The 27,684-nt window shown below is 37.5% G+C and overlaps 1 protein-coding gene and 1 non-coding gene across 7 annotated transcripts in view; both read left to right on the top strand.

The window, feature by feature from the left end:
* MRTFB (myocardin related transcription factor B) overlaps positions 1-16,368 on the top strand; it is an 81,100-nt gene extending 64,732 nt beyond the window's left edge. For 4 of the 6 annotated variants that reach the window (XM_075165020.1, XM_075165019.1, XM_075165021.1 and 1 more), the window contains 9 exons: positions 454-594; positions 2,089-2,336; positions 3,903-4,056; positions 6,199-7,224; positions 8,632-8,787; positions 11,749-11,907; positions 12,216-12,353; positions 13,799-13,859; positions 15,830-16,368. In XM_075165020.1, the coding sequence (XP_075021121.1) occupies positions 454-594; positions 2,089-2,336; positions 3,903-4,056; positions 6,199-7,224; positions 8,632-8,787; positions 11,749-11,907; positions 12,216-12,353; positions 13,799-13,859; positions 15,830-16,368 (2,622 nt within the window). The remainder of the gene's footprint in view (positions 1-453; positions 595-2,088; positions 2,337-3,902; positions 4,057-6,198; positions 7,225-8,631; positions 8,788-11,748; positions 11,908-12,215; positions 12,354-13,798; positions 13,860-15,829) is intronic. The other 2 variants (XM_075165024.1, XM_075165025.1) reach the window with 1 other exon arrangement.
* A 10,617-nt stretch (positions 16,369-26,985) lies between these two features.
* On the top strand, positions 26,986-27,057 carry TRNAT-CGU (transfer RNA threonine (anticodon CGU)). The gene has a single exon. It is a non-coding gene; the product is annotated as a tRNA-Thr (tRNA).
* The last annotated feature ends 627 nt before the right edge of the window (positions 27,058-27,684 follow it).

Here is a 27,684-nt window from a genome sequence, read left to right as displayed (position 1 = left end):
TAACTTCAGTAGGCTGCTTCAGTATACGTGTAGTGTGTCTAGGGTTAAATTTTAATGTTGCTTCAAGCAGAGTAACAACAAATGGTGGTCTCTCTGCTAACAATTGCTAACAATGATATACTACAAAAATTGATATTAAAATCAATTACTGTTTTGCTTTGGTGAAACTAAAAGTAAATCCTGTATTAGTAAAAACAGATTTTGGATACATTTACATGCAGTAGTTAAAATGCAAACTAAGAAGTCAAGGTAAGAAACCAGTTTATCTTATTTGCTATATTTGCAGCGTGCCAAAATGTACACGAAAGAGTCCTGGTTTTGCCATTCCTCTTAAAAATATTTTGTGAATTTGACAGGATAGTAAATTGTCTTAACCTTTTCATATTTTTTCAATTATTCAGATGGTGGATGTTTTTAATGTTTCTCTTTCTCCTTATATTTTTTTAATACTAGTATCCACCTTTAACCTCTCCAGTTCCTGAATTTCTCAAAACTCCCTCTACAATCGAACAGCACATTACACGTTCTACTGCTACAACCACCCTGACCACAAATACTGTATCTGCAGCAAAGCCTGGGCCAACGTTGGTAAAGGTAGGTATCTGTAATAATGGCATCTGAGGACTATGTTCTTAATCTGTGTCCTTTTCCAATGCTATATTTAATGAAAAAATACACGAGTAATGTTATAGTGCCTATAACTAACAACAACTTTTATTAGTGTTCAGGAGAACATACTGGGTTGTTGACTGAAAGTTTTTGTATGCCAAGATCAGCCATTAACACTTGTAGGGGCTGGCTCATTATTTCAAGAGGTCCAGCAGAATTATGCATTACATTGCTATAGAAGTTTTTAAGAAATAAGGACAATAGGTTTTTGCAATATTGAGTTTCTACTTTCTATTGGTGGAATTAATTTTTTCTTATCTAGTTTTGTACGGAGAATAATTTAATAGGAACAGAGGCAACCGCATTCATAGTCTACCTATAATCAAACTGGTGAACATCATTGCTCCTTTTCTGCAACTATTTTCTTAGTTCATTTATTGTATAAGCAGAACGCACTGTGTGAGAGAAGTTACTGTATCCTTGTATTTGAGTATCAGAAAAACGTACTCAGTTCTCTTGTCTGCACTGACCTAGCCAGCAGCATGGAAAACTTTTTCAAATACAATTAGAGAGGGGGTTGTGTTAGAAGATGTCTATAATATTTCATTTCAGGAACTTTGCCAAAGGTCTTCAGCTGTGTAATGATTGTATGTAATGATTGTATGTGTATGTAGACTTCCATGTAACTACATGAAATTAATTCTCGATTAAATTTGCAAGGATGACCTCTAGTAATCAATTTCTAGTATAAATTTGGCTATATCCAGTGAAATCACTGGACTTGTACCAGCTTACTTAATGCAGGACCTTAATGACAAATTCAGATATCCCCCAAAACAGGCTATCTGTGTAATAAATGTGCATGGATCAACACAGGATTTCTGCTTTGATACCTTCTGTATGACTACGTAACTGCCTTCAACTTTTCACTCAAAATAATTTCAAAGAGCTTGTAAAGGAAGAGGGGTTTACCACATGTGCAGGTATTGCTAATAAGGATACTGCTGAAAGTTTCGTAAGAGTAATCCTATAATTTATAGGACTGTCTTGTCCATGCTTTTAATCTAGACCTGTAAGTACTTCCGACCTGCAAGTGTTTACAGACAGGCTTTAGGATCCTAGGTTTTACTTGTACAAAGTGCTAAGTGGCTTTGAAGTTACCTGTTTAAGAAGAATGCCTCTTTGCAATGACAGGTCATGACTAGCAAAATCCCTAGCTTCCTTTGTGCCATCTATTAAAAAAACATTCACGAACTGCGATTTGATGACCCCTTCTTGTGCACAGTATAAGCCAGCTGGAGTATGTTAACTTTTCAAGGATGGTAAGCGATCCTTTTGGGCAGGTTTGCCCGGATAATTGTATTCAGCAACTCTTTTGCAGTAAATGTGCTCCTGTACACTTTATCTTTGTACCTTGCATAATTGCTTGTAAATGAGATGTCTGTTATAGTTGTTTCCATCTTTACCATCCATAAACAGCAAAGCCACCCAAAGAACCCAAATGATAAGCATCGGAGCAAGAAGTGTAAAGAACCTAAGCCAAGGGTGAAAAAATTGAAGTATCATCAATATATTCCACCTGATCAGAAAGGTGAGAAAAATGAACCACAGATGGACTCCAACTATGCTCGTCTGCTACAACAGCAGCAACTGTTTTTGCAGCTGCAGATCCTAAGCCAACAGCAACAACACTACAACTACCAGACAATTCTACCTGCACCGCTGAAGTATGTGAAGCATTATTTGTGTCCTTTAAATATACATCAGTTATAGACTTCGTGCTTTAGAAGTAAATGTGTTTTGCAAATGTTAAGAGGCAGTTGGAACCCAAGGAAACTTAAATGGCAATGTGCATCACTGTGGGTATTACTTGCCTCATCTAACAAGGTGATGAGGTGGTTCTCTTGTTAAAATACTCCTGAAGTCTGATAAGCCTTTAAGTGGTCCTGGTTATTTTTGTATGACATGGAAACAGAACCTCCTACCAGTCAGATGCATTTTTTCCAACCAGATGCATATTTGAAACTCAAAAGCATTTACTCAAAAGCAGGAAAGTTTTGACACCATTTTCACTCAAATATGACATAGGTAGGCAGAGAAGAAGAGAAGCTTACAGACGATGGCTTTTACAAAGACATGTACTATTGTTGTGTTTTTGTCTTTTTACATCACACAGACCACATTTTTGCAGTTTACAAATAAGAAGAAACAGTCACTTTGAAGTAGGTAAAATTTGTATATTGTTCATAGCCTCATCTCTAATGCTTATATGAGTTCCTCATCAGAGTTGATCTTTAGCACTTCTAACAGTGAGAAGTATACTTTATGATTTATAGGTAGAAACAGTCAGAAAAATAAATCTTCAAATTGCCAGCACCATATAGCAGAATAAGAAGCTGACTATCTGCAGAGTTTCATTCTCACCATCTAAGACCAATCTTTTCCTAAAAGTGCTTACAGTGTAACATGCCACAGTCACACAACCCTAAAGTCAAATGACTTTCACGGTTTTTTTTTAAATGAGTTTTCACTGAGTTATTTTTCCTCAGCAAGTGAGACTGGAAAAGTTAAAGATACCATCTGTGGTTATATTTATAATTACCATGTATCCTAACATTTGGACTAGAAATGTTTCTGCCTGCTTACCCACGCTTCTTATGTTCCATTTACTGACATTTCAGAAATGTTTCTTCATAAATCAATTGAACGAAATGAAAGAGCTGACTTATGGTACCTGGTGTAAATGATGGCATTTTTAATTTTTTTTTACAATTACTTTGAGATCCTTGTATGAGATTCTTCATATGAGTACAGCTGATAAAAATGCATCATCTTCAGAGTAAACTGCCTTCACATCAGTCCTGATTATATATGAACATTGTACGTGTGTGTAGGGTTAATACATGAGAGTTCAATATTGTGGGGTTTTTTAATTTATGTTAAACAAAAAGGTAACTAGTTGCCCTACCTGATGATTAATTTGTATAAACTGATTCCGCAGTCCATAGTATCCTTCAGGGATGCCACGACAATAATAAAAACTGAAGCATAAATTAGTACGCTTAACTGAAGAGAAAATAAAATATCAACATACTACTCTTGTTATGTTTTCTTCTCTGTGCTGTTCTGTTAAAAATATTTAATGGTAATGTTTTATGTTAAATATGTTTGTAAAAAAAATTAATTTATTCATTAACTTGATAGACACTAGATTCAGAATCACAGCTTCTTGATGGAAAACATAATATATTTAGCATTGACCTTATTGTCCCCCTTTTTCTTATCGCTTGAAGGCCACTGAATGACAAACAGAGTAACAACGGGAATACGCCACTGAATACTTTGAACAACAGTACACCAACATCAGCTGCCAGCTCACCAAGACAGAATAGTAGTATTCCTAGCCGGAAACCAGGACCTCTACCTTCAAGCTTGGATGACTTGAAGGTAAAAAATAAGAGAGATTTTTCCATTCCTGTGCATCACTATAGGTCATAACTTGCAAACTGTTACTGTCAAGAATAAGCCCAGATATTATTTACCGATGAAAACTGTACTTTTCTCTTAACTGTTTAGAATAAGGTTGTAAACTTTTCATACACAACTCTTCTGGACTTAAATATTTGTTTTGATTTAGCCTCCTCACATGCATATGTTCTAGAAACATTTCTTTCCCAAATAATTAGAAGAGGAAGAAGAATTTCAGCCAGGTTGTATAGGTACATAATTTGATACCTTGGGTAAACTGTAAGGTGCACTTCATGAACAGTAACTTCCTCATGACAATTTTAGTGTATCAATGAAGAGGTTTATTTAAGCAGTATAAATTAAAAGATGCCCTAGTAATAACATATTTAGAGAGGTCACTGCTATAAAACCGACACAGAAATAACACTCTTACCAGAGTTCAACACATTATCTGAAAATGAACACTAAATTTCATAAAAGCTTCTTGAAGTTATACTGTGTAAACTCTGTTTAAACTGTGATATGAAGGCATTGGATAGGATTTTCTTCCTTCAGAAATACATTAACAGGAATTAATACTGTGAGGGACCTAATGAAAATGAATCTGAAGAAGCTTGAGGGGGTTTGCATTCTGATCCTTTCAATAGCAACTACACGAATGTGCCAAACCCAAGCGGAGGAGTAGGGACATCTATTGAGTAGTTCGTTCTTTTCTCCCTTCCTTTACCAAGGTATTGGGTTTCTGAGGGATGGGAGTGAGTATTTTTTTGGACTTGAAGGGATAAAAAAGAGGTTTTGGAAGATCAGATTCTCAAGACAGTAATGTATTGTTGTCAGTTAAAGCCAAATCTTTTAATATGAAACAAGTCTATAAAATGCAATTCAAACAACAGTGTTTGAAATAAGCTTTTCAAACTTTAAGTTATTAACTATTAACTTTTTAAGATATTTAAGTTAGTATCTGAATTTGTGCTTTGCAGTGATTATAACTGTTCACTTACCCATTTCTGCATAATTTATTGGTGTTCCTGCTAATGTGGTAATAGTAACATAAGCCATACTTGCAGACCTGCTAGTGGTGGTTTTAACACTCAATCATCTAAATCAGTTCTGATTAAGAATTCAGAAATGCATTGTTGAAAAACAGAAAAATTGGAAAGCACTCTCAAGCAAGCGTAGAGGATACCAGACTGGGGGAAACAGCTGATAATCACTGTTAGGTAGACAGTTATTTAACATAAAATTGCTGTGGTTCTTAGAGATGTTATGCAAATGGATTGCTGTGACTCTTCATCATTTCCAAATCCTGAAGACCTATAATTTAAAATTCTAGACTGGCAACGTACTGAAATATTACTGAGGTCACTACCTTTTATTCTTTTAGAGTTGATTCTAGCATACATATAGCCCAAACATTCTACAGTTAGATGCGGTGTATGTATATCATAAACAGAAGCCATTCATTGTGACTGTTCTTTTTTAATTGATATTTTGAAGCACAGAATTCATTTACACTCAACACATTTGTACTTCACTTACTGGAAAATTGAGAACATTTTTATATCAGAAATTAGATTAATTTTGACTGCCTATATTTTTTATGTTTGTAGAAGAAACCCAGATGGCACATAGCTGTAACTATTCAGTTGCTAATTACAGAGAGAGCCTTTTGTGTTTGATGGGTCTATTGAATCATCCAACTAACCTGATAAAATTTCTCTATCTGTCTTGATAGTGTAGCAAAGGGCTTCAGTGTGCTAGCGTTCAGTGCTTTTATTTGCACTGCTGCCATCATCTATAGGTTTGCTTCAGAAGTTTTTAGCCCAGAATTGGGGCTGTATGTTCATTTTCCCATTTTGAATATTTATGAAAAATCAGCATAACTTTGCTACTATTCATTGTACAACTGAACACTACTAAGGTTTTGGCTACTTAAACAGTGAAAGTAAGTAGCAGGTCATGGAAATGTGCTCATGGATCATGCACGCTGTCAGAACCCAGAAATGTAATAACTAGAGAATATGTTGAAAAATAATTTTTCTTACTAAGGTGTAACAAGGTAGAATGTGTGTAAGTAATTTTTTAATTTTTTTTTTATTATCATGTTTTATTTTATTTCAGGTAGCGGAGCTTAAAATGGAGTTGAAATTGAGGGGATTACCAGTGTCTGGAACCAAAACAGATCTTATTGAGCGTCTGAAACCCTATCAAGATCTTAATAACAATGGGGTTGCTATTAGTAGCTCTGTTACAGTAACCACTTCTACTGGGGCCACAGGTAGCACTGGGGAAGTAACTGTGGCATTTCCTGTTGCAACACTAAATAAACCAGTGGCTAATACGATATCCAGCTTTCCTCCAGAAAAAACATCTACTGGACCTGGCTGCAAAGTAGTAAATACTGAAAACGTTAGCTCTCCTTTGCCTATATCTCCCTCTCCTTCAGAACAATCTAGTCTAAGCACAGATGATACTAGTATGGCAGATACTTTCACAGAAATGATGACCATGATGTCACCATCCCAGTTCTTAAGTACTTCACCACTAAGAGCAAATATGAGTGACGATAATCAGAATCGCAGTAGTGGAAGCATCTCAACCATGGAGTTTGATGTAGCAGAAAAGGACCGCAAGCTTCAAGAAAAAGAAAAGCAGATTGAAGAGCTCAAAAGGAAACTGGAACAAGAGCAAAAACTTGTGGAAGTACTGAAAATGCAACTTGAGGTTGAAAAACGGGGACAACAGCAACAGTCTCAGGCTTCTGGTAACTCAGCTGCTTTGGAACAGAAACAGTTCAGTGCTGCTGTCAAAGATGAAAATGCTCTTACTGACTGCTCTAGTACAAGTCAATCTGTACCTGTAGCTAGTCATTCTTTAGGACAATCAGTGTATACTAGTGGCCAGAATCCAGTTGCCAAAAAGGCGGTTGTTATCAAGCAGGAGATACCTGTGGCCAAAGCTGAACCTCAGAATGCCATTTCTCAATTTTATGTTAATCCTCAGAGGCAGCCACAAACTGCAGTTGTTGCCCAGCCTCAAGCTTTATTAACTACCCAAGGAACTGCACAGCTGCTCCTTCCACTATCTATCCAGGGACCGAATTCTACCACTGCAGTGCAGCTACCAGTTGGAAACATAAAGTTGCAGGTAAGGGTGTTTTTATTTTTCATCATGTAAACTGCATGGCACTATTTGCATAATTTATTAATAGGTAAATGTGCTCCTTGCAAGATTAACTTAAAAATCAGGCTTAGCCTGTTTCTGCTTTAGGGAAAAGAGTAGAAAAACTTAAGAGCCAATCTCTTTATAACTTCTTCTAGTACTTGCTTTCTTTGTGACTTTTGTTACCAGATACTCCTTCCTGAAAATTGTCTTACCATGTACTGCCTCTGTGCACAGTTGGTTTTGACTTATATCAGCGTATACCACCATTTTGTTAACTCCAAATTGTAATAGAGAGCTACAAACCCAGTACTTTATTTTGAGGAATACCCGTTTGCAAAATGTGTGTTTGAACTTTCTTGTGTGGTGATGGCTCATTATATTTAAAAATGTGAATGCTAGGTTGTAGAACTCTAGTGGAGCTATAAAAAGAAACCATGGTTACACAAGTATTATTTCTACGCTGATTATAGGTAGTAAAACAGTGAATAAATACAGCATAAACCAAGATAGGTTATAAATGAAGAGGTATAAGAGTAATCTGACAAAGCTGAAACAGTTTAACCTGTTGATCTAAGGTAGAATTAAGCACATACTTCCCAGTGGCATTATTGGGACATAGCTAGATGAAATCCCCTGCCACCCACATGGTTATTGTGCCAGTGAAGTATTCTTTCAGCTCCAGCGTGTACGTGGCTGTTGTGGCATGTTGTGGGCCTAGGCTTTGGTGCTAGCATGTGCACCATCATATTTAGCAATACCTGTGAGGGCTGTAAAATTCTGATGGGGATGGGCCCCACAGTCCGCAGTGCAAGAGCTATTCCTAGTAGCTACGCACCCAGACAGATCTTTGTCTGAATTGTTCTAAAATCCTGCTACAATTCTGTAACAACCTTAAGCAGCTTGTTCTGGTATTTCACTTCACTGATATTGCAGAAAGTTTTCCTGACTACCAGCTAAAATTGTCTTTCCTGAGGTTAGACACGCTTCTTGCCTTTCAGTGGCCATTGAAAACTACTATGATCTTCTGAAAAACAACCTTTTTCTTGCATCATCAGTTTTGTCTTTCTGGTTACTCAAACTCAGTTCTTACAGTCCTTTCTTACTGGTTATGCTCTCTCTATCTCTTACTATTTTCATTGCTCTCCACTGGACCCTCTCCAGTTTGTCTTTATCTTTTTTAAACTCTGCTGGCAAAATAACCACCACCTTTTAGCTGGGAACTCACCAGTACCAAACAGACTAAAAATTTTGTCTGCTATACATAGTTCACACTCATCCTTCCCAGAATACATGCTATTGTTATTCTGCATGATCTATGCAATAGATTTTTACATAATGTAATTTACTGTGAGATACGAATAATGCAAATATTTTATCTTCATCCTTTAGGCTCAATCACAAGCTGGAATACAGACCCCATCACAAATACCTGCTCCTATTTCTTCCTCTGGCCTGGTCCAGACAGCACCTCAGATGCATACTCCACAATCAAAACAAAATACCATCACGCAGCATGCACTTGGTCAGACCCAACAAATCAGAAAGGTTTGTGGATAGCAATAAGCATTACGATAAACAGTTGTGTAATCTAATTCTAGGCAGTACTTTTAGAATCTTTTATGTGTCATCTGCATCATATATAAACAATCAAGTCGCCTAACATCTCTACCATTATTTTCTGTGTGATAGGGCTTGTAATTCCTTCTTTTTACAAAATTTTAGTCCATGCAGGACTTTATTTTTCAGTTGCAAATAAATACATAAGGCTAAAGACTTTTTACCTTAATGGTACTCTTATGGCACCACTCTTACTACGTTCTTCCTCATGCTTGGCACAAGTGGTATACCAGGTATTCCAATGAGTTTCTTTTATTTGCCACTGGCTCAAAATGGAAGATTCTTGTAGGCAGTTCTTAAGAGAAAGCTTTTACCTATGGTTTCAGAGATTTATTCTTTTATAGGAGGTCCTTACAGTTTTCCTACTTTCCTTATTGATTTCATCCTTACTTAGGAAGAAAGCTATGGACTCAGATACTGAGGATAGCAATTCCAGTGAGTCAAAATCCCACCACACCTATGGTACATCTCTTCCTGAGGAATGCAGGGAATGATTCAGAGAGAGATCCTTCTTTTCCTCTCTACCCAAAACAATCAGCTCTGAAATTTCCCATTCCAAAACCTATGTTCATCAGTACTGGATGCACAGCTGTGAGCACCGATCCAGTTGTGTTCATATGGTAACTGATATCAACCCATCAGCACCAGTCATCACAAGAGAAAAGGCTTTCTCCTCCTTTGAGCCTCTTCCAGGCTGACCTCTATTACTAGGAGCTTGGAAATTGGTCTTTGACCTTTATTGCTTCCTTATCAGTGCCATTGACTCTAAGGCTCCTATCACTTAGCAGAACAACATTTTTCAGCCTGCCCTAACGAAAGGATAATTCAGGAACAACTGAAATTTCAAGATGAAGATGGTAATTTTTACAGTATGTTATGTAACTGTTACAAAGTATCTCAGCCTTCAGAATTTATATTTCAGTTTACAAAACTGCATCATAAAACCCACGTTCTGATGTGATTTCAGGCTTCTACCTGTACAGTGTCCTCTAATCTGCTTCTGCTAAAGCTCTTGTTCCAGATAAGAATTTATCTTAGAAGATGTATGATTATGCCCTGCCATTCTCTAGACAGCTGGCTAATAAAGGGGAACACAACTAAATGAGCATCATCACTCTTCAGACTGCTTGTTCAATCTGTTTAATTTCATGGACATTGAGGTTATCCTACAGAAGTCAAAACTGACATATATCCAAAAACTGAGATTTCATCTAGGTTCTCTGGGATTTGGTGAGGGACTAATCTTACCTTGTTAATTTGACAGCTCCCATATAGAAATTCTCAGGTCATCCTGAGGCATGTACTTTTGCCAGAGACTGGCAGTTTGCTTCCTTTGCTGTCTAGAAGTTCCTTGAAATGATTGCAGGGGATAACCAAGAATTGCACCCTCTGGTACCCTATTCAGATCAGTTGTCATGGAGACCACATAGTTCCCAGCAGGCTTTAGTCTGCATCTGGCTATCCTGGAGCTCAACAGCCAGCCTATCTTAGCTTTTTTTCTCACAATCTACTGCCATCTTTTACACAGGAAACGAGACAGTGTAATGGCACTGTTTTTTTACATCAGAATGTAAAATACTGATGTGATACAATAGATCAGGAGAGTCTTCATGCATTCAGCATTAGATCTACCTGTCTGCTGTTTACATTTCATGAGGCTTGGATATTTCAGCAGGCAGACTGAGCTAATGAACGGTGAGTGAGTAATGCTACTTATTAATTTAACACTTTTTAGTGAAGTTGGTCTTCCTAATAGCGATCACCTCCATAAACAGTTGTTTTCCAGAACCGGTTTCCCTTGAATCATCTAGACTTTCTCAGGTAGCTCTGATTTTTATGTCAACCAGCTGATTATTCCATTATTTTCTCCTACACACTTGAGGTGTCTCTTCACATTCTAGCTACCACATGGCCCTTGTTCTTCAATTCATTCAGTAATAAGGAACCATCTCCATAGCCGTTCACCTCAGTGGTACACAGCTGGAAAGTACAACAGTTTTCACACAGATGATCCAGGTGGCTAACAAAAACTGTATTAAGTCCTCTCACAGCAGACTTCATTTGGTATTCAGACTGTACTCCACAAATCTTGTCCTAGCTTTATCTCCATCCCTGATCTAAGATTTGTCACACCTTTGTCATAAAGGTATCTGGGAGTGATACTGAATTTAAAAGAACAGTCTTATGCATTCATACATACATAGCTTCTCTTCCTCTCCCTTTAACTTAAAAATATGAGAAGTAGGATACTGCTTGGAATCATCTGCAATGAGCGTATGGACTATCAGTTGAAGAAATAAAAAGTTTATATACCAGTAACCAAATATACAGTTGATACCCAAGTTCATCAGTTATATCTTTTGCCTCTCCCTCACTACTCATAGATATCTGTAGTTAAAATAAATTAGAATTATATAGCACAAGCCAAACCATTCTGTCTTAAAACAGGCAACATAGGACAAGTGTGGATACATATACTAGTTTGTATCAGGCCAGAAATAAGTTAATTTTATTAACTGTCCACTAGGTGGGGAAATCATGCATACTGTATTAAACTGTTCCATACTCTTCTGAATATATTTCGGAAAAATTGTATTACACTTTCTCCTGCTTCCTGGAAAATTGCAGGAAAATATTTTTAGTTATCAGTGATGAATGAAAACATGTCACAGCAGAAAGTTTCTTTCAAAGAGTAATTGTTCTAGATTAACAAATTATTCCACTGGAGGGAGAAATCAGTACAAATAACATTCCCTTAATAGGGAATTTAAGCAAACAAGTATTTAAAAAAAAAAAAGTCTTAAACTTTATTAATGTCATTTACCCAATGAATTTAATTTTAAAAAAACCCAACACAAAACCTAAGACTGATATATTAATCCTTTACAGGTTTTTCCACCTACCACATCAAATACAGTATTTTCCTATCAGACTGCACCAGTTACAACACCTTCACAATCTTTTATTAATAAAACATCAAACTCTAACATTCACACTGGTGGTAATCAGGTTCCCTCTGTGCAGAATGGACCTGCTACTTCTAATAAGGTAAGATCAGCCCAACAATGTTCCATAAAATTCAGTTTTATATTATTATTCTTAAATAACACATGACTATGTACATACTGTAGTTCACTCAAGGAGGAAGAATGTTTTGTAGATTTTAATAATGCATATATGTATGTATGTGTGAGAAAGAGAGAAAGAAACTATTACTTTATCCCTCTGATTACCTATGCTATTGTTATTTGTAAATACGTAGATTGGTACGACAAAATAGTATCATCTGTAGAACTTGATACATCTTGAATTCACTAGAACGTATTGTTTAGTAATTATTTTGTTATTTCACACAGCCTGGCTCTCCATCTCAAGCCCAGCCTTATATTGTTCAACAATCCCTCTTCAACAACACAGTATCCAAGACAAAAGATCCTCCTCGTTATGAAGAGGCCATAAAACAGACCCGCAACATTCAGACATCGCACCGTGAGGTAGTTAGTTTCTCCTGTTTAGTCTATTAAAAGCATTCTTTTTTTTCTTTAGAATTATCAAAGCCGTTGCTTATTTTAGTTTTTTTTTGGTGTCAAGATTTTCTAACATACCCTGTTAATATTTTCATAACTGTGTTTAACTACAGGACTCCTGTTTCACGATTCTTTTTATTAAAGCAACAGACATGTAAATAAGTCTTACAGTATCCAGTTAGTGATGTATATAATTGGGATAATGCTACTATTGCTACTTAACAATAACTAGCCTTCAACTGACTTGTTTCAAGGATGTATGATACCCAAACTTCAGACTTAAAAGAGAGAAAATACATTCATATTTTCCAAAGTGAGTAAACTTGAGAAGAATGTGTGTGAGTGTGTTTATACACACTTAGACAAACATATATATACATGAGCCCAGGTGCTTGCTTCAAAAGACACTATATTTAGCGAGCTTGATGAATAATCCTATGTAGTGCTTTGTCAGTTTACCATGATACCCTTCATGTTGGAGGAAAGTTGCAAACAAAACTAACCTCATGTGTTTCAGAACTATCCCAAAAGGTAAAACCTTGTAGTGACTTGGTATTGGTTGCTGGTTTTGTGGTGGCAGACACTTAGGCAGAATATGGGTATCTAATGCCATTTCATACGTTCTTGGCATGTGTGAGACATCCTCACAGCGAAGGCATGCAGGTGGTCTTAGGCAACTCTATCACTACCAGTTAGAAAAGTGCCTCCCCACTGGCCTCTTTTCAGGAGCTCGATCTCCTGATAACAAATTACTTCCCATCTCCTGAGTATAACCCATGTTTTAAAACACTGTTTTATTTTTGAGACCATCATAAAAGTCTCCACTTTTCCTGTTTTTGAAAGAATGGGTTTGTGAGGGTTTTGTTACCTGTTGCTTAAGGTTCAGGTATTCAGGAGATGGCTGTTTAAAACAGATAAACAGTTGATGAAAGCTTCCCGGCCTTTAAAAAAAGAACAGAACATGAATCTACAAATTGGAAAAAAAAAAAACACCATACGTAACAAAATGCATCTTACGTGATGGCTATTTCCAGGATATCTCTGAGAGAAAGCAGTTCAGGGTGCACCCCCAAAGTCCTGCAGTTATTCCAGATACTTACCTGCTACAAAACAGCGTTAGTAATTCTCCTCCTTATCCCTAGTTTTCTGCACCTCTCTTCTAGGTTGCCTTCATGAAATCTTTGTCTTGCTTTTCAGATTTTTTTCCCTATTCCTTTGTACTGAAACCGACCGTGGGGATTAAAAGTGTCTTTACAAACTATTCCTCTGTTTTCTAGATTGACAGTTTCATATGAAGAATTTTAATCTTGATCATAGGTTAGTACTTACGTACTATTGAGAGAAGCTAGGATCAATCAGCTTAGGAAAAAATACTACATGAGAAACAATAACCTTTTTCTCATGCACTACAGATTTCCAGCGCGCACAGTCAGCAGATGGATGATCTTTTTGATATTCTCATCAAGAGCGGAGGTAAGCTAATTGACATGTGTGATGTAGTGATTTAAAACCTGATAATAAAAACTCAGTGCTATAATCAAAGGAAAGAATTCTTCCAGGGAAAGGAGCAGAAGCTATCCAGCCTGGATGAAACTAGTATTTCCGGAAGTTTGCAATAATTACCTACTGAAGAAAACATTGACCAAAACACATACAGTCAACCTGCTGTGGAACTTCTCTGCTTATAAATAAGCCCGGGCAGACCTTTGCAATAATCCACATAGCATTCAAACGATTAAAATAACACCTTAAGTTAGCACAAACATATTTTATCAGAATTGGAAAAGTTGAGCTAGTCCATATAATGTATATTGAAATTACACAAAAAATAGAATGAGGTAAGAGTTCAAGCATGTTGATACTAAAATTTCATTAAATATAACCATGTATTATCAACTCTAAACATCAAAGATACATTACTGGAAAAAGTATGTATGAACTACATAGAGACGTTAATGAATAACAACTTTCTATATCAGTTAAAATAAGGGAGCTATCAGAAAGGAACTGAAATAACTAAAGTAATATACAAAGTAGCTTTGCAGTAAAAGAAGGCGGCTTTCAGGCATAAGTAGGCTTTGTAGACTAAGAAGCCATTACAATACTGGGAAATGTTCTGGTGCCAAGCAATTCAATTAACTTAATGTTTTGTACTACTGTCGTATAAGGATCTTGACAGCAGTGAATGCCAGGACATAAGTGACTGATTGTAGGCTATTAGAAGATTTTAGCCATATTCTAAACATTAAAGTATTTTCTCTTTTTCAAAGTAAATTGCAAAGTCAGCTGAAGAAAATGGGAATAGATAGACTTAAGTGACCTGTGCAATCAACAACTCAAGCTAAATTCAAAAATGCTTTCAGAGCTTTTGTTAAAATACTGCATGCGTAGTTCGAAGAAGTTCTACCTCTGGAACAAAGGATGTAGGAAACATTGATGTGCTTACTTAAATATTTGCTTTGAGTGTTAATTACTAAACCTACTTGATCTTAAAGGTAACAACTGCTCCATATTTGTGAAGTTGCCATAAAAAAACAAACGTTTCCTGATCATCTTTATGAAAAACATAGTAAAGCATTCAAGGCTCTTGCACTTACGTAAGCAAGTTCTACACTGAAAAATGTTTAGTTTATTAATGTACATCAAGAGAGTGAGAGGGTCCGTTTAGTAATGCTTTGCTTTTACTAAGCAATCATTTCAATAGATGCTCTTACAGGTTTTAAGAATGTGGGCTTTTGCTTGGAAAACTGGTGCAAAATATATTGTCAGGTGTATTTTTTCTGGCAGAAACATCATCTGTTCTAGAGGATTTATTTGCATATTCTGGTCTGTCTACTCTTATTTTTGGACTCCATTTGCATATAAGAATTAATTGGAACTTACTTTGCCTTATTTCCTTTTATTGTTACTGCCACTGTCTTACATGGAACTTCTTGACAGAAGAGTAGGTTTAGATTCTAGAATCAGGAATAAATGCATCTTAATCACATCAATTGATCTCTTGGACTCTAATTCATCAAGGTGGACACAGTACTAAACGGGGATGGAACTGAAAATTTGTTCAGGTACTCTTCTCTAAATGAGGAAATGTGTTGGTTCGATAGTTATTCTAATTAGTCAGAAGAACTATAAACATGAAGGAGGTAAAGCTAACATCTAGAAAATTGTTCTTTATTTCATCGATATAAATATTCTAATGTGGCTGAAGTATTACTGAAAGCAGAACTCTGGAACTTGTTTTAAAATACTTTGTTGTTCGTAGAGTACCTGACATAGTCTGATGTATGTAGTGTTTGTATTATCAGAACAGCAAATGACTCTTACTCCATTGAGTTCACTGTGGATGCATCTCAAAGTGGATAAAAAAGGGGTGGAAGTTGTAAGCCTGAGGATATATGTCATTATCTTTTCTGAATTCAATAGCAGGGGTTTTTTTATTACAGAGATTTCCCTTCCAATAAAGGAGGAACCATCTCCCATTTCTAAAATGAGACCAGTAACAGCCAACATCACTACAATGCCAGTGAATACAGTGATATCCCGCCCACCACCACAAATCCAAATGGCCCCTCCTCCTGTGTCCTTAGAACCAACAACCAGCTTGTCTATAAGTTTGGAAAACCAACTTGAAGCCCTTTTGGATGGAACTTTACCGTCAGGTAATGAAATTTCTCAATTGACAAGCAGTAATGAGGACAGAGAGTCATTTTCTTTAATTGAAGACCTCCAGAATGATCTGCTTAATCACTCCAGCATTTTAGATCACTCTCATTCACCCATGGAAACATCTGACCCACAGTTTAGCACTAATAATTCTTGTCTGTCTCTTGACCTTCCCGATACAAATTTGGACAATATGGAATGGCTAGACATTACAATGCCCAGCTCCTCATCTGGACTCACTCCTCTCAGTTCTACTGCCCCCAGCGTGTTTTCCACTGACTTTCTAGATCCACAAGATCTACAGTTGCACTGGGATTAAGCTGTAGCCAACGAGAACACGACCTGCAAGTCTCTTTACAGCAGAGGTCCATTATTATACCATTCTGATTGCAGTTAAGATAAATTAAGACAGTAATGTTTGGAAGAACAAATGCTTGAAGCTAATTCCTTATTGATTTTCAAGTTTACAACAGTGAATTACTTTATGCTCCTATCAGTAATGCAGATCAGGGCCCTCTGAAAGCTGTTATTTCACAAGTCAAGAAAGGATGATTGTACTTACTGATTAGAAGTATCCCAAGGTAAATGCATCACAAATAGTTAAGAAAGAAGTTATGTCTCTGACTTTGTAATGCTTAAATGAGCAACACAACATGGCTAAACTTAGAGAAGAAAAAGTGAGATTTCAACTGTCCGTATTGACACAGTGAGCAAATGTTTGGGGGAGGGTGAGGCATCACTGCACTTCATTGTTCCTGTGGATAGCCTGAGCCAGGTTCAAAATTAATTGTGAGGGCAAAGGCAAGTAGAACACTGGCTGGTTCAGTGAAATTTCATATATCTAGTCTCTTAATTTGTTCAAGTTGTTTTTATATTTTGGTTTTGTGGGTTTTAAAACTCTTCCCCCATTCTTTAATCATGAGGGAAGAATTTAACTGCATCCAAAGGGACATTAAGTGTAACTGCAAGAAATCCACTGTAGCTATGCCAGGTAATATTGAGAACACTGAATTTTGTATAGCGATGCTCTGGATTTAATAGCTAGGTTTTAATGTGTATATCAGACAGTTATTTGTATACTCTTTTAACTTTGTATAGCTTATTTTTGTGAACAGAGGGGAACAGTGGTTTTCAAACGAGATTACTATAATGGAAATAATAAATATCCTAATTTACTTTGTGTTTGAGGATATTTGTTAGATCATTGAATCCAGTATCTCAGCATATTAGAACAGTTTGGAGAAGTAGAAAAGTTTAATTAATGCTGTTGTGCACTATGATCCTGCAAGCATCTATGCAAGAATAGTCCCAATGCCCTCAATAAAAGATGTTTGTAGGATCAGACCGAGTTGCAGGGGACAGTACTGACAGGAGAACCATAATTTCTTAATGAATACTTTATCTATTGAACAGCTTTGTCTACCACTACATAACATCAGGGAAGCTAAACACAGAAGCTGCTCAGTGAGAATTCTAAATAGCACACACTTACGGAAAATTTTAAAAGGCTAATAAGCAGTATCAGGATGTACTGTTTTGTGATAAGAAGGCATATTTCATACCTGAAACAGATAATAGCAAAAATTAAGCTCTTACCTCACAGCACAGCACATGAAAACATTATTTTTTTAAAGCCTTTAGTTGTTTTTTTTCAGAGTCTATTATGAAAGCAGTTGGAAAAACAAAAAAAAATGCAAATAGAAGTAAAATACTTTGTAATTTTATGGTTGTCTCTCAGGTAATAGCTGTCAAAAGTTGCCATAGATGACATAGGCTGATAATCAAACATAAAATTGGAATTATTTCCTATTAGGGAATTCTTAAATTCTTCAATAAAAGGAAAGAGTCCCCTATTTCCTGAACAATGGAAACGTGCTATGTTTTCTAGTCTGAAAACTGATCTCATGGTAGAATTCCTTCCTCGCCACCAACCTTCAAAAATAAAGTTTTGTAGGAACTAATGAAAAAATGCCCTGAAGCTTTTGCTTACTTCTTGGAGTAATGATATGTATCAAAGAGTATCAAAGAAATAATGAAAACAGAAAGTAGCTGTTAACTGTTTAGCAACCTGTATCACATTTAAAAAAAAAAGAAAAAAAAACCCCACAACACAATCATGTTAACATCAAACAAAATACTTTTGTCAGAAAATGTGGAATTAACTGCAAATTTATGTCTCCAGAGATACAATGCAGTCTGGTTTACTAATATTACAGAATTCCATTGGCTTCAGATAAAATAGTGCATTATATCATTGATTCAGGGTTTAAACTGGCAGCATATGTTTGCATCATATCAGTTATCAGCACTTTAAATCATTATACATCTTCAGTAGTTTTACAGACCAGGATTTACTTTAATCTGAAACTAAGTACAGAAAAAACAATCTATGGAGATTCTCACAACAAAAGATGAAGTTGAAAGACGTATTTCCTTATTCCTTCTTGCTGTGCCTACAGTACTTGAGTACAATATTACACATGGACTGTCTGCCTTAAATTTTGATGGTACAGGACTCTTCAATAACATTGAACAAATACATTCAACTTTTTGCATTCCTTTTCATCATATTATCTTGGGAGCTAATACTCTGAGATACTAAGTGCCCTCAGCTCTTACAAGAATAAGAATTAAGGACTCTTGGTCTGATAGGAACAACTTTGAATGAAATTTAGTGTTCTGCAGTACTGTCAATTTATTACGTGTGATACACCAGACATCATACCACATATGTGTGGTTAGAGTTATCCCTTTTTGACCGTGCCTTCTGATTAAATAAGAGGCAAGCAAATTAATTTTTAGAGGACAAATTAACCTAGAGCAACTGTACTGTCATTTTTGATGTGCATGTAAATAGAGCTTAAAACTGGCAAAGTCATCTTGCTACAAAACTATCCTTATTGGCAGTGTAGAATGTTAACTAATCCATAGGAATCTATGTGCAGAAATAAACCCAAACAGCTGAGATGTGTTGTTACCAGTACAGTATAGCTTTCTACTCTAAAAGTCTATTTGCAAAAAAAAAAAAAAAAAATTTTATTAAAAAAATTAAGGGATCATTTTAGTTTTTAAAGTAAAAATATTCTAGTGTAGGGAATGTGTGATTACTTTTTTGTACATTTCAGAATTATGTGTATTAAACCTTATATATAATGGTTTGCTTTAGACTTTGTTCTGAAATGTGATATATTTGCCATAGTTATATATGCCTGTTATGACAGAAATAGGTTTTGCTTAGACTTTTGTGTGTGCATGTTTTACATGACAGTTTTTGTAACAGAAATATAATACATCTTAGAAATTTAATCATGGCTGTGCAGTTTAACTGTACAGAACTGAATATATTTCTCATTAAGAGAACAGTTGCAAAGGAAAGCGCTGGCACTAAATTTGCCATTTAATGGCTGCAATATACTAACAGAACACGTCCTATCAAATGTGTCATTAGTAAATCCTTCAAAGTAATTAAGAATACCATTTTATCAGTGTGAAAATCAGAAGTTGGTGTTTACACTGAAAGAGCTCAGACATATGTTTTACAAGGCTAATGTTAATCAAGAGGAGTCACATCCTGTGTTTAATACAGAAATAAGTAGTATCTGTTATGCACTTTTAGTGCCATTCAGCATCAGTTAAGGCAAGTAAGTTTACAGGCAAAATTTTGTTTAACATTATAAATAGTTAAGAAATCATGTAATCTCAAACATTCAGATGCCTGAAACCAAGCACAAGCTGCTGAACTCTCTCAAGGCAGAGAAAATGCAATCACAGAATACATTTAACTGGAAGGGCATTATGTAATCAAAACACAGTAAAGCTCACCGATGTAAACAATTATTATTTGGATGGCATCTTTAGTGTATTATAAACTTAAAGCAAATTCTATTAAAACTGGAAAAAAAATTTCTTCCACTTATCTCTAGTAAATGTTCTGTTAAAACTCTTTATATTATGGTCTGGTAAATTGCTTTTTGATGACTTCTAGACCATACTACAGATGGTTTTTTATGTGAGATACGTGGAACGGAGTTGCATATAGTATATACATGGCCAATAAAGAGCATCCATTAAAACCTGAAGTAATCTCAAATATTCCTTTTATACCAGTTTTCTAGGAATAAATATAAAGTGCAAAAAAGAGACACCTACATCATTCTGTAGTGTCCAATACTGAATATAAAGACTTTTAAAGTTGAAAATGCATAAATGTATTTGTAGAAATCTAGCCAAAAAAGCCATTCTAGCTATGAGAGCAAATTCTCAATAAAAAGCAGGGAATGGTTAATAACTATGTAACCACACTATTTTTATAAAAAATACAGCTCAGATATTCAAAAGACAGCCTAAAATAAATTATAATAATACAAAAATTTAAATAGGAACCAAAGCATTGCCATTTATATTGCCAAAGGAGGCACTTTGTATTTTGAAGCATAGGAAAATAAATCCCCAAAAGTATTATCCATACTTTTTTTAAATTAAGGATGTAGATATTTTCAAAGCTGTTTTTGACGTTTAACAGTACAGATTTGTTTTTGTTGTTTGAAAAATTTGTATTAAGTAATAGCACAGGCTTTTTTCCAGGTAGGATTTTTCTTCACAGTACTGCTTGCAGTAGAAATAACGCTAACCCTAGTAGGTGTTTCTCTTCTTATTTTCATAGTCATAATTATGTCTTAGCATCTCATTTTGTGAAAAAAAGAAGATAGACACCTGTCTCTAGGGCCCTCTTCATTTAAGCACTACTTTACTAAATGCAAATTATGGCAATCAGGGCGTCAGTTTATGTATTGCCTTTCTATAAGAAACCATGATGCCTTTGTATTTGCTGTTTGCACCCCTAAAATCAATTCCATATGTTTGAATGCCATATGTTTTGCACATTGTACTGTATATATGTAATGCATACTGTATTTTTATATGTGTACTACATTTATCAAATATTTTGTACATAGTGGCAATATTGTAGCTACTGAGGAAATGTTTGATATTTCAGCATTTTTGCCAAGTGTCTCAAATAAAAAAGGAAAACTGTGTTCATTTGTCCATGCTTACTACTTAAAAGTGAAAAATCTGTAAGAATAGAGATTTCCTGAACTCTCAAATTTAGGTTTGGAAAAAAAAAAGCAATACTATTATATTAATTCCTTTCCTGTTTTTTATTCTTTTCTCAAGAAAAGATAGGGTAAGAACCCAGACTTTTCAGTACTTGTCATTTAAAAAAAAAAAAAATCCTAATGTATGCACAAGTATAACTATCTTATATAACACACAGGTAAAATATATGTGTGATACTCTTCAATATATTTTAAATGAAGTGGCTTCATAAAAATTAAACCAATTGTAATCAATGACCTTTTTATATAGCTCATAAGCCATATAGTCCTTATTTTGTAATTTGTCACCATATTTTCATGATGCGCAGCTGCTGGGGTTCACCCACACACACACCAATGAACACTAGTTCATTGAAAAATCACTCTTTCTTTGGCTCAGCCCAATCTTAAAAACCTAAGCTTCCAAGAATCCAAGAATACCTATCCTGCCATAGTACTTTTTAGAAGGTATGAACAGTTTGGAAGGGAGTGCTTTTCCTAGGCTACCCAGAGAGTAACCATGTGTTGACTGCACAAACCTAAGAAGCTCTGACAGTGTGCTAACAACTGCAGAGACATACTAAGTAATTTTGGACATTCCCTGTTTTTTTTCAGAAGAGCAAAACACCTTATTTAAAACATCTTCTAAAGTCTAGCACAGAAGAGGACTTTACAGTTACGTAATGCACGCATGTATGACTGCGCAGGGGTACTAAAGAGATCACTGAACAAGCACTAGTTTAAACTCATCCCCATCAAAAAGAAACTGATCAAAACTTGAGATGCTGTGGTAAGACTTGGGAAAATACAGCACGATTCTAATACGTATTTTTGTCAACCACAGAGAGCCAAGTCTCTAGCAAAATTCTCTAAGGATAATCTCTTGGATTAGTCCACATCTTTTGCTGGTGGAGAGAGGAACAAGCTGCAACACTGAAATCATGTATAAAAGCAACACCAAGGGAGACAGGGGGCTCTAATACTGTTCTGACTCACAATGCCAGCGTGAAAAAGGAAGAAGGAAAAACGTAGAGTTTCTTCCTCCCTCCAAGTGAGATTTTTTTTTCAGGGAGGGGAAAAAAGGGCAACTCAACACAGCAAATAAGGCATTCCAGAGAGGCGCATGTTCCTATTGTGAACCTCTCATGTCACTGCCCTGGAGCAGACTGGTGGAATGGTTCCACTGAGCTGCTCGGATCAGGCCATACAGATACATCTCTTAGAAAGCTGTGCCTGTGCGATCAGGCAAGCTTCTGAATACTCCCCAGATAGTATAACCTCGTTTGCGAGTTAAATGCAACATTTTGTTCACTTATGCAAATGAACCTTTAAGGGCTCTCAGAGTGAAGTCAAAAACTATTAAAATATCATTCCTGATTATTGGATGTATTTCACCTTGCAATACAGACTTCTGCTCCTAATTGAGTTACATTGTCACAGATACAGAAATAATCCCCAAGTAAGTTTATAGGGGCATTCATACCAGCTACAAAATACTGCGATTCTTTTTTACACTTCACAGTACTCGTCTCGAATTTAACAAGAAAGTAAATAATGTTTGTATCACATTTTTCTCAATAGAGGCTACCTGTAATTCTCTAATAATAAAAAAGAATTTGTTAAAAAATCAAGTAAGTACAAAGAATAAGGCTGTTCTGTGAGAAATTAAGAGATCTTTTAGAACTATAATAAGGCAAAGAAAGAATTAGAAAATTATTTCTGATGTAGACGAGATTACAGCCACTTTCATTCATGACTTTCGTGAATTATTCCAAGGTTTTCAAGATGTGCTGGATTGTAGGATTTCATATTTGCATTTTGTATTCTGCTCAGCTTGTGTTCTAGAACACCTCTATGTATTTCTTCAGAAGAATGAGTTATGAGCTGTTCAATATGCACAAAGCTTCATGATGATGTTGCTTCATTTAAATATTTACTATTATACTTCCTCTTGTGGAGGCAGTTCCCATACTGGATCACCCACCCTTGCCTTACTAAAGTCTGTTCTATGCTGATGACATCAGAACTCGGCCAAGTACTACAAAACCCATAAAGTCGTAAGTAGTACTCATAAAACTGAACAAATTAAAACTTACTAATATGCCCTGTAAATTTCATAAAATACCTTTTCTTTATGAACTTTAACCATTCTAGAAGTTTGTAGGCTATATATGCCACAAACTTACCTTCAGATACCACACACCAAACACAAACACTACAAAACAAGCGCAGCACTTTTTGATGATGTATTTGTGCATTACAGAATTTATAGTTCAAATATATCAGAGATATAGCACTTGTTTTGGTGCCAACTGGCAATTTGGGGTTTTAATTGTTTTACAAAGACCAAGAAATATAAACATATAACTGTCCCTCCCAAACTATGTTCTTATTAGTATTATGATGTAAACACCAAGACAAAAAGGACTGATAAAGCTTGAGATTATGCTGAATGAACTTTTTCCACAAGCTAAACCCTGGTTTTCAATAAAACCTGAATATATTAAACCATCTTCTACAAATGGCCATCATCACATTTGTCTTTACTCTCTACAATATTAAGTGCTATATATTCCTACCTATTAGCTTGTTGTATATTATACAAATGTTGCTAAAGAGTGACATATTTCTTAGAATATTTGTACTGCCTCAAGTCAGAGATGTTTCCTTGATAGCAAAGAACTCACACACATTTCCCCATACCCTTTTCTATAATCTGCAACCCCACCGAGACCTTCCTAAAAGAGAATCAAAGTAACAGAGGAACATCCGAGATGCAACAGCTAGAGGGTTTTTTTTCCTTTAAGTGTTTATCCATAAATTTAGAGTAACTCTAAGAAATATTTCCCTTCACATAAAAAATTACCTGAAGATGAGTCTCCAGTCTTCTCTGCAGAACAAGGACCGCAGGGCCACTCTACCATAACACTGCATCATTCTTGAATCCCTCCAAGACAACTGCTGTTGATTAAAAGTTAAAATAGTGAACAGAAACATTCTTTCATAAAGCTAGGACGAAGTCTAAGCTTAAGTAATTGAGAAGTGAGGAGCATTGCAGCCACCCCCTAGCAAGTCTTTATAAACTCACTTACACACTTGCACAAATTCTCCCTAAATAGACTGTTACCCTGTAACTCCTCGAGAGAGTCGGGGAGATTTGTAGAAAGGCCTAGTTTTGTACATTACATTACAACAGACATCAAAGCCCTCTCCTAAAGCAATACATTCCTCCTCATAAGAGTGAGGCTCAGGGAAGGAAGAAAAAAGCCTGGTGATTATCTTCTTCCAACAAAATCTCTGACATTATCTTTTCAGCATCGGAGTCTCCTAAAGACTTGACTTTAGGAAATTCATGTTCTGTTTTAAAAAAGAGTTTGCCAGAAGAGAACACTGCATAAGGAGGATTCAGCATAAAGAATAAGGGCTTTCACAGAGAGCTCGAACAAGGGTAATGGCCAACATAAAAGACACTTTCAAACAAAAGTATCCAGATGTCAAAAGAAACCACAGGAAGTACATGTTTTAAAATCAAATTTACATTTTTAGTTATAAAAACTACTGTTTTGATAAATCAGCTCAGCCTTAAACAGCACTTTATTTAGATAGATAGTAACATTTTTTCCAGATGCATTGAGGAAATTAGGCTCAGAGAGTAGGCAACTTTTTTTAAACCCAATCAAGTATTTCCTCTTAACCTACCCAGATGATCTTTATGATTTCAAATCAAACTTTCAATCTCCCCATACAGTTAAGGAAGAACTTTAGCATTAGAAGCTGCTTTACCATGAAGTACTATTTCTGATGCCAACCGAATACATCTAATAAAAATGTACTGTATTTGAAGAGATACAACTCATTAAACCCACATATAATTCAAATATTCCCCTCTGCTTCCTCCCATCACAAAATTACTTCCCAGCTCACAAAGATACTAAAACAGGAATAAAACAAACACAGACGCGAGCTGCAAAGGCCCTGTGATGACAAGTTACAACTGGCAAGTATGGCACATAAAAGAGCGTATTTTGTAATAAGCTAGTAGGCCAGAAATGGAAGGACATCAGTCAAACATGACTTACTAAAATCTAACTCCTTCCTACTGCCAGCTTGGTAATACTAGGAGTAACTCTTCTTCAGTCAGCTAAGATAACTGGCCCTCTGAGGTCACTCCTTATCATAAAAGTTACAGGTGTGAGGGTTGAGTGCAGCAGTTTCCACTCCTACACATCATCACACTTTTGAAGTGCTGCAGTGATCACAATGATCAAGACAAAAGCAGAGTAGAACAGTACTATTCTGGCTTCCCCACTTTCCATGGTCCAGATGAGGGTATGTCCTTTGACACAAGCCATGAACAAGACTAGCAGATAAAGTCCAGCAAGTGTTTGGGTTGGCCAGGCCATCAGTTATGCCCATAAGGGCTGGAAAAACAGAATGAATCACCTTCGGGACAACTATCCCAGGGTGGAAGCAAACACACTTAATATGGGCTGACTATCCAGTAAGCTAATTTAAATTATACACCTTTCACTGCAGGTGAAGCTAATTCAAATTGCTCTGTTTACTGAAACAGAGGCACGTATAGAGTTATCACAGAGAAGCTGACAAATGGCAACTTTTAAAGAACTGAAATTTGTTTACACAGTCAAGCCATGAGGCATGAGTTTCCCTGATGACAGTTCAAAGAACATCCCAGAAGGATACAGATAGATTAATCTTTTAACACACCTGTGCTACAGCATCAGCAAATTAGTAAATCTGATCTCAACCTTTGCAAAGGTACCTCTGTTAACATGTTTACATGCTTCTTCCACCAAAAAAAAAAAAAAAAAAAGACTGATTACAGCTGGGATCAGTACACCCCACAGGTCAATAAACAAAATTCCTTTCATCCAGGAAGATGGAATATAACTTGCTCTCCAGCAAAAGTTTCATAGGGAATTTAAAGGGATCTCCCTAGAACAGTAAATGAAAACTAAAAGCTTCGTTTTCAGGTCACACTTGTAAATATCCAGGAGCCCAAATACAGAAAAATATGTATTTTAGTATCTTTTCTGCATTTCACAACACTAAGTTTTTACAGGGAACAAGTACCAGGACTTAGTGAGTTTAATTTCACATTTACCATTTAATTATCCCAGCGTTTTGCGTTTCTGCTTCTTTTCTCGGAGGAGGAAAGTTTCACTCCCGTTTTTTTCCCCCCTCGCCAAGCTGTTCTCTCTGGTCTGAAGAAGACTACGTTGCTTCCAATACATTTACTAATCTACATGCTAGAGTGCCATCTTTTGGTAAAGAAAACGGCGGCCGCAGCACAGCTGCATGCCCCAGTCAGCGCCGGCACCACAAAACCACACCCTCCCCGCAGAACACCTCTCTGTCGCCGCAGCCCGCGCCCCGCCCGGCCCGGCCGCCCTGAGGCGGGAGCGCCGCGGGGCCCCGTCCCTGGCTGGCGCCGATGCGGGAAGAGGCCGCTGCCCATACGGACGCCTCCACCGACGGACAGGGCAGCTCCTCGCCGCTCCCACGGAGAGAGGGACTTTCCTCAGCCCCCTCCCACCAATGCCGCCTCCTGAGCAGACACCTACCGCGGGGGAACCTACTGCCGCTCCCTCCGCGCCTGAGGGAGACGCGGCCGCGCGCACCGCGCCCGCCCGGACCGCGCCCGCCACGGTGCCCAACGGCCGCCAGGTGCTGGCGCAGGCGCACGCGGCGGGGGGCGGGGGCGTGGCGGAGGCGGCCGCCCGCTGCTGGCGCGCGGTTGGCGCGGGCGGCCGGCAGCGCCGCCGCCGCGCGGGAGTGGCGCCAGCGATAGAAGGGCGTCGGGAGGGCCCTTTAACGCAGGCGCGGTGGCCAAGTGGTAAGGCGTCGGTCTCGTAAACCGAAGATCACGGGTTCGAACCCCGTCCGTGCCTTGGCGGGCTCGCGCCGGCGGGAGCTTTCCTGATCCTTTTTAGGGGAAGGCGGCGCGGCAGCTGCGGCGGGAGCCCCGCGCCTCGGCCTGGCGGGAGCCTCGGCCCTGCCCGGCCGCAGCCAGGACGAACGGACAATCCGAGCGGCCGCCCGCAGCGGGGGTGGCAGTGCTCCCCGAGGCGCGAAGCGGCACGGGAGAGAGCATCCCGCAACGGCCGCTGCCCCTCCGCGGTCGGACGGGCACGCCAGGGATGCCGGCGGCGGCGCTGGACTGCAGCGTATCGAGCACAAGTACCGCAAGCTCGGGGTGCCGCACCTGCCGCAGCCGCTCCACCCCGCCGGCCGCGCTGCGTCCTCTGGCCCGAAAAAAGCGAGCTGGGGGATGCCCCGCTCCGCTCCGTCTGCATCTCACGTCAGGCAAACCTGCGCTCCTCCACCTCACTGCACCGGCTGCCAAAACTCCTCTCTTCACATTTGCAAACAGAAACGTTTTTCTTCAGACCACCTTCCTTGGGGCCTAATCCTGTACTCAAGAGACCCTCGAGCTCAACCTGAAGAAGCAAAAGTAGAAGATGATCGTTTCAAATGTGCAAGGAAAAGATGTCTACCGAAGCCAAGGGGAAGCCATG

This window comes from Calonectris borealis, chromosome 16, assembly GCF_964195595.1.
Source record: "Calonectris borealis chromosome 16, bCalBor7.hap1.2, whole genome shotgun sequence".
NCBI classification, from domain to species: domain Eukaryota; kingdom Metazoa; phylum Chordata; class Aves; order Procellariiformes; family Procellariidae; genus Calonectris; species Calonectris borealis.
Note: the sequence above shows the minus strand (reverse complement) of the source record. Positions and strands in the feature narration are given on the sequence as shown.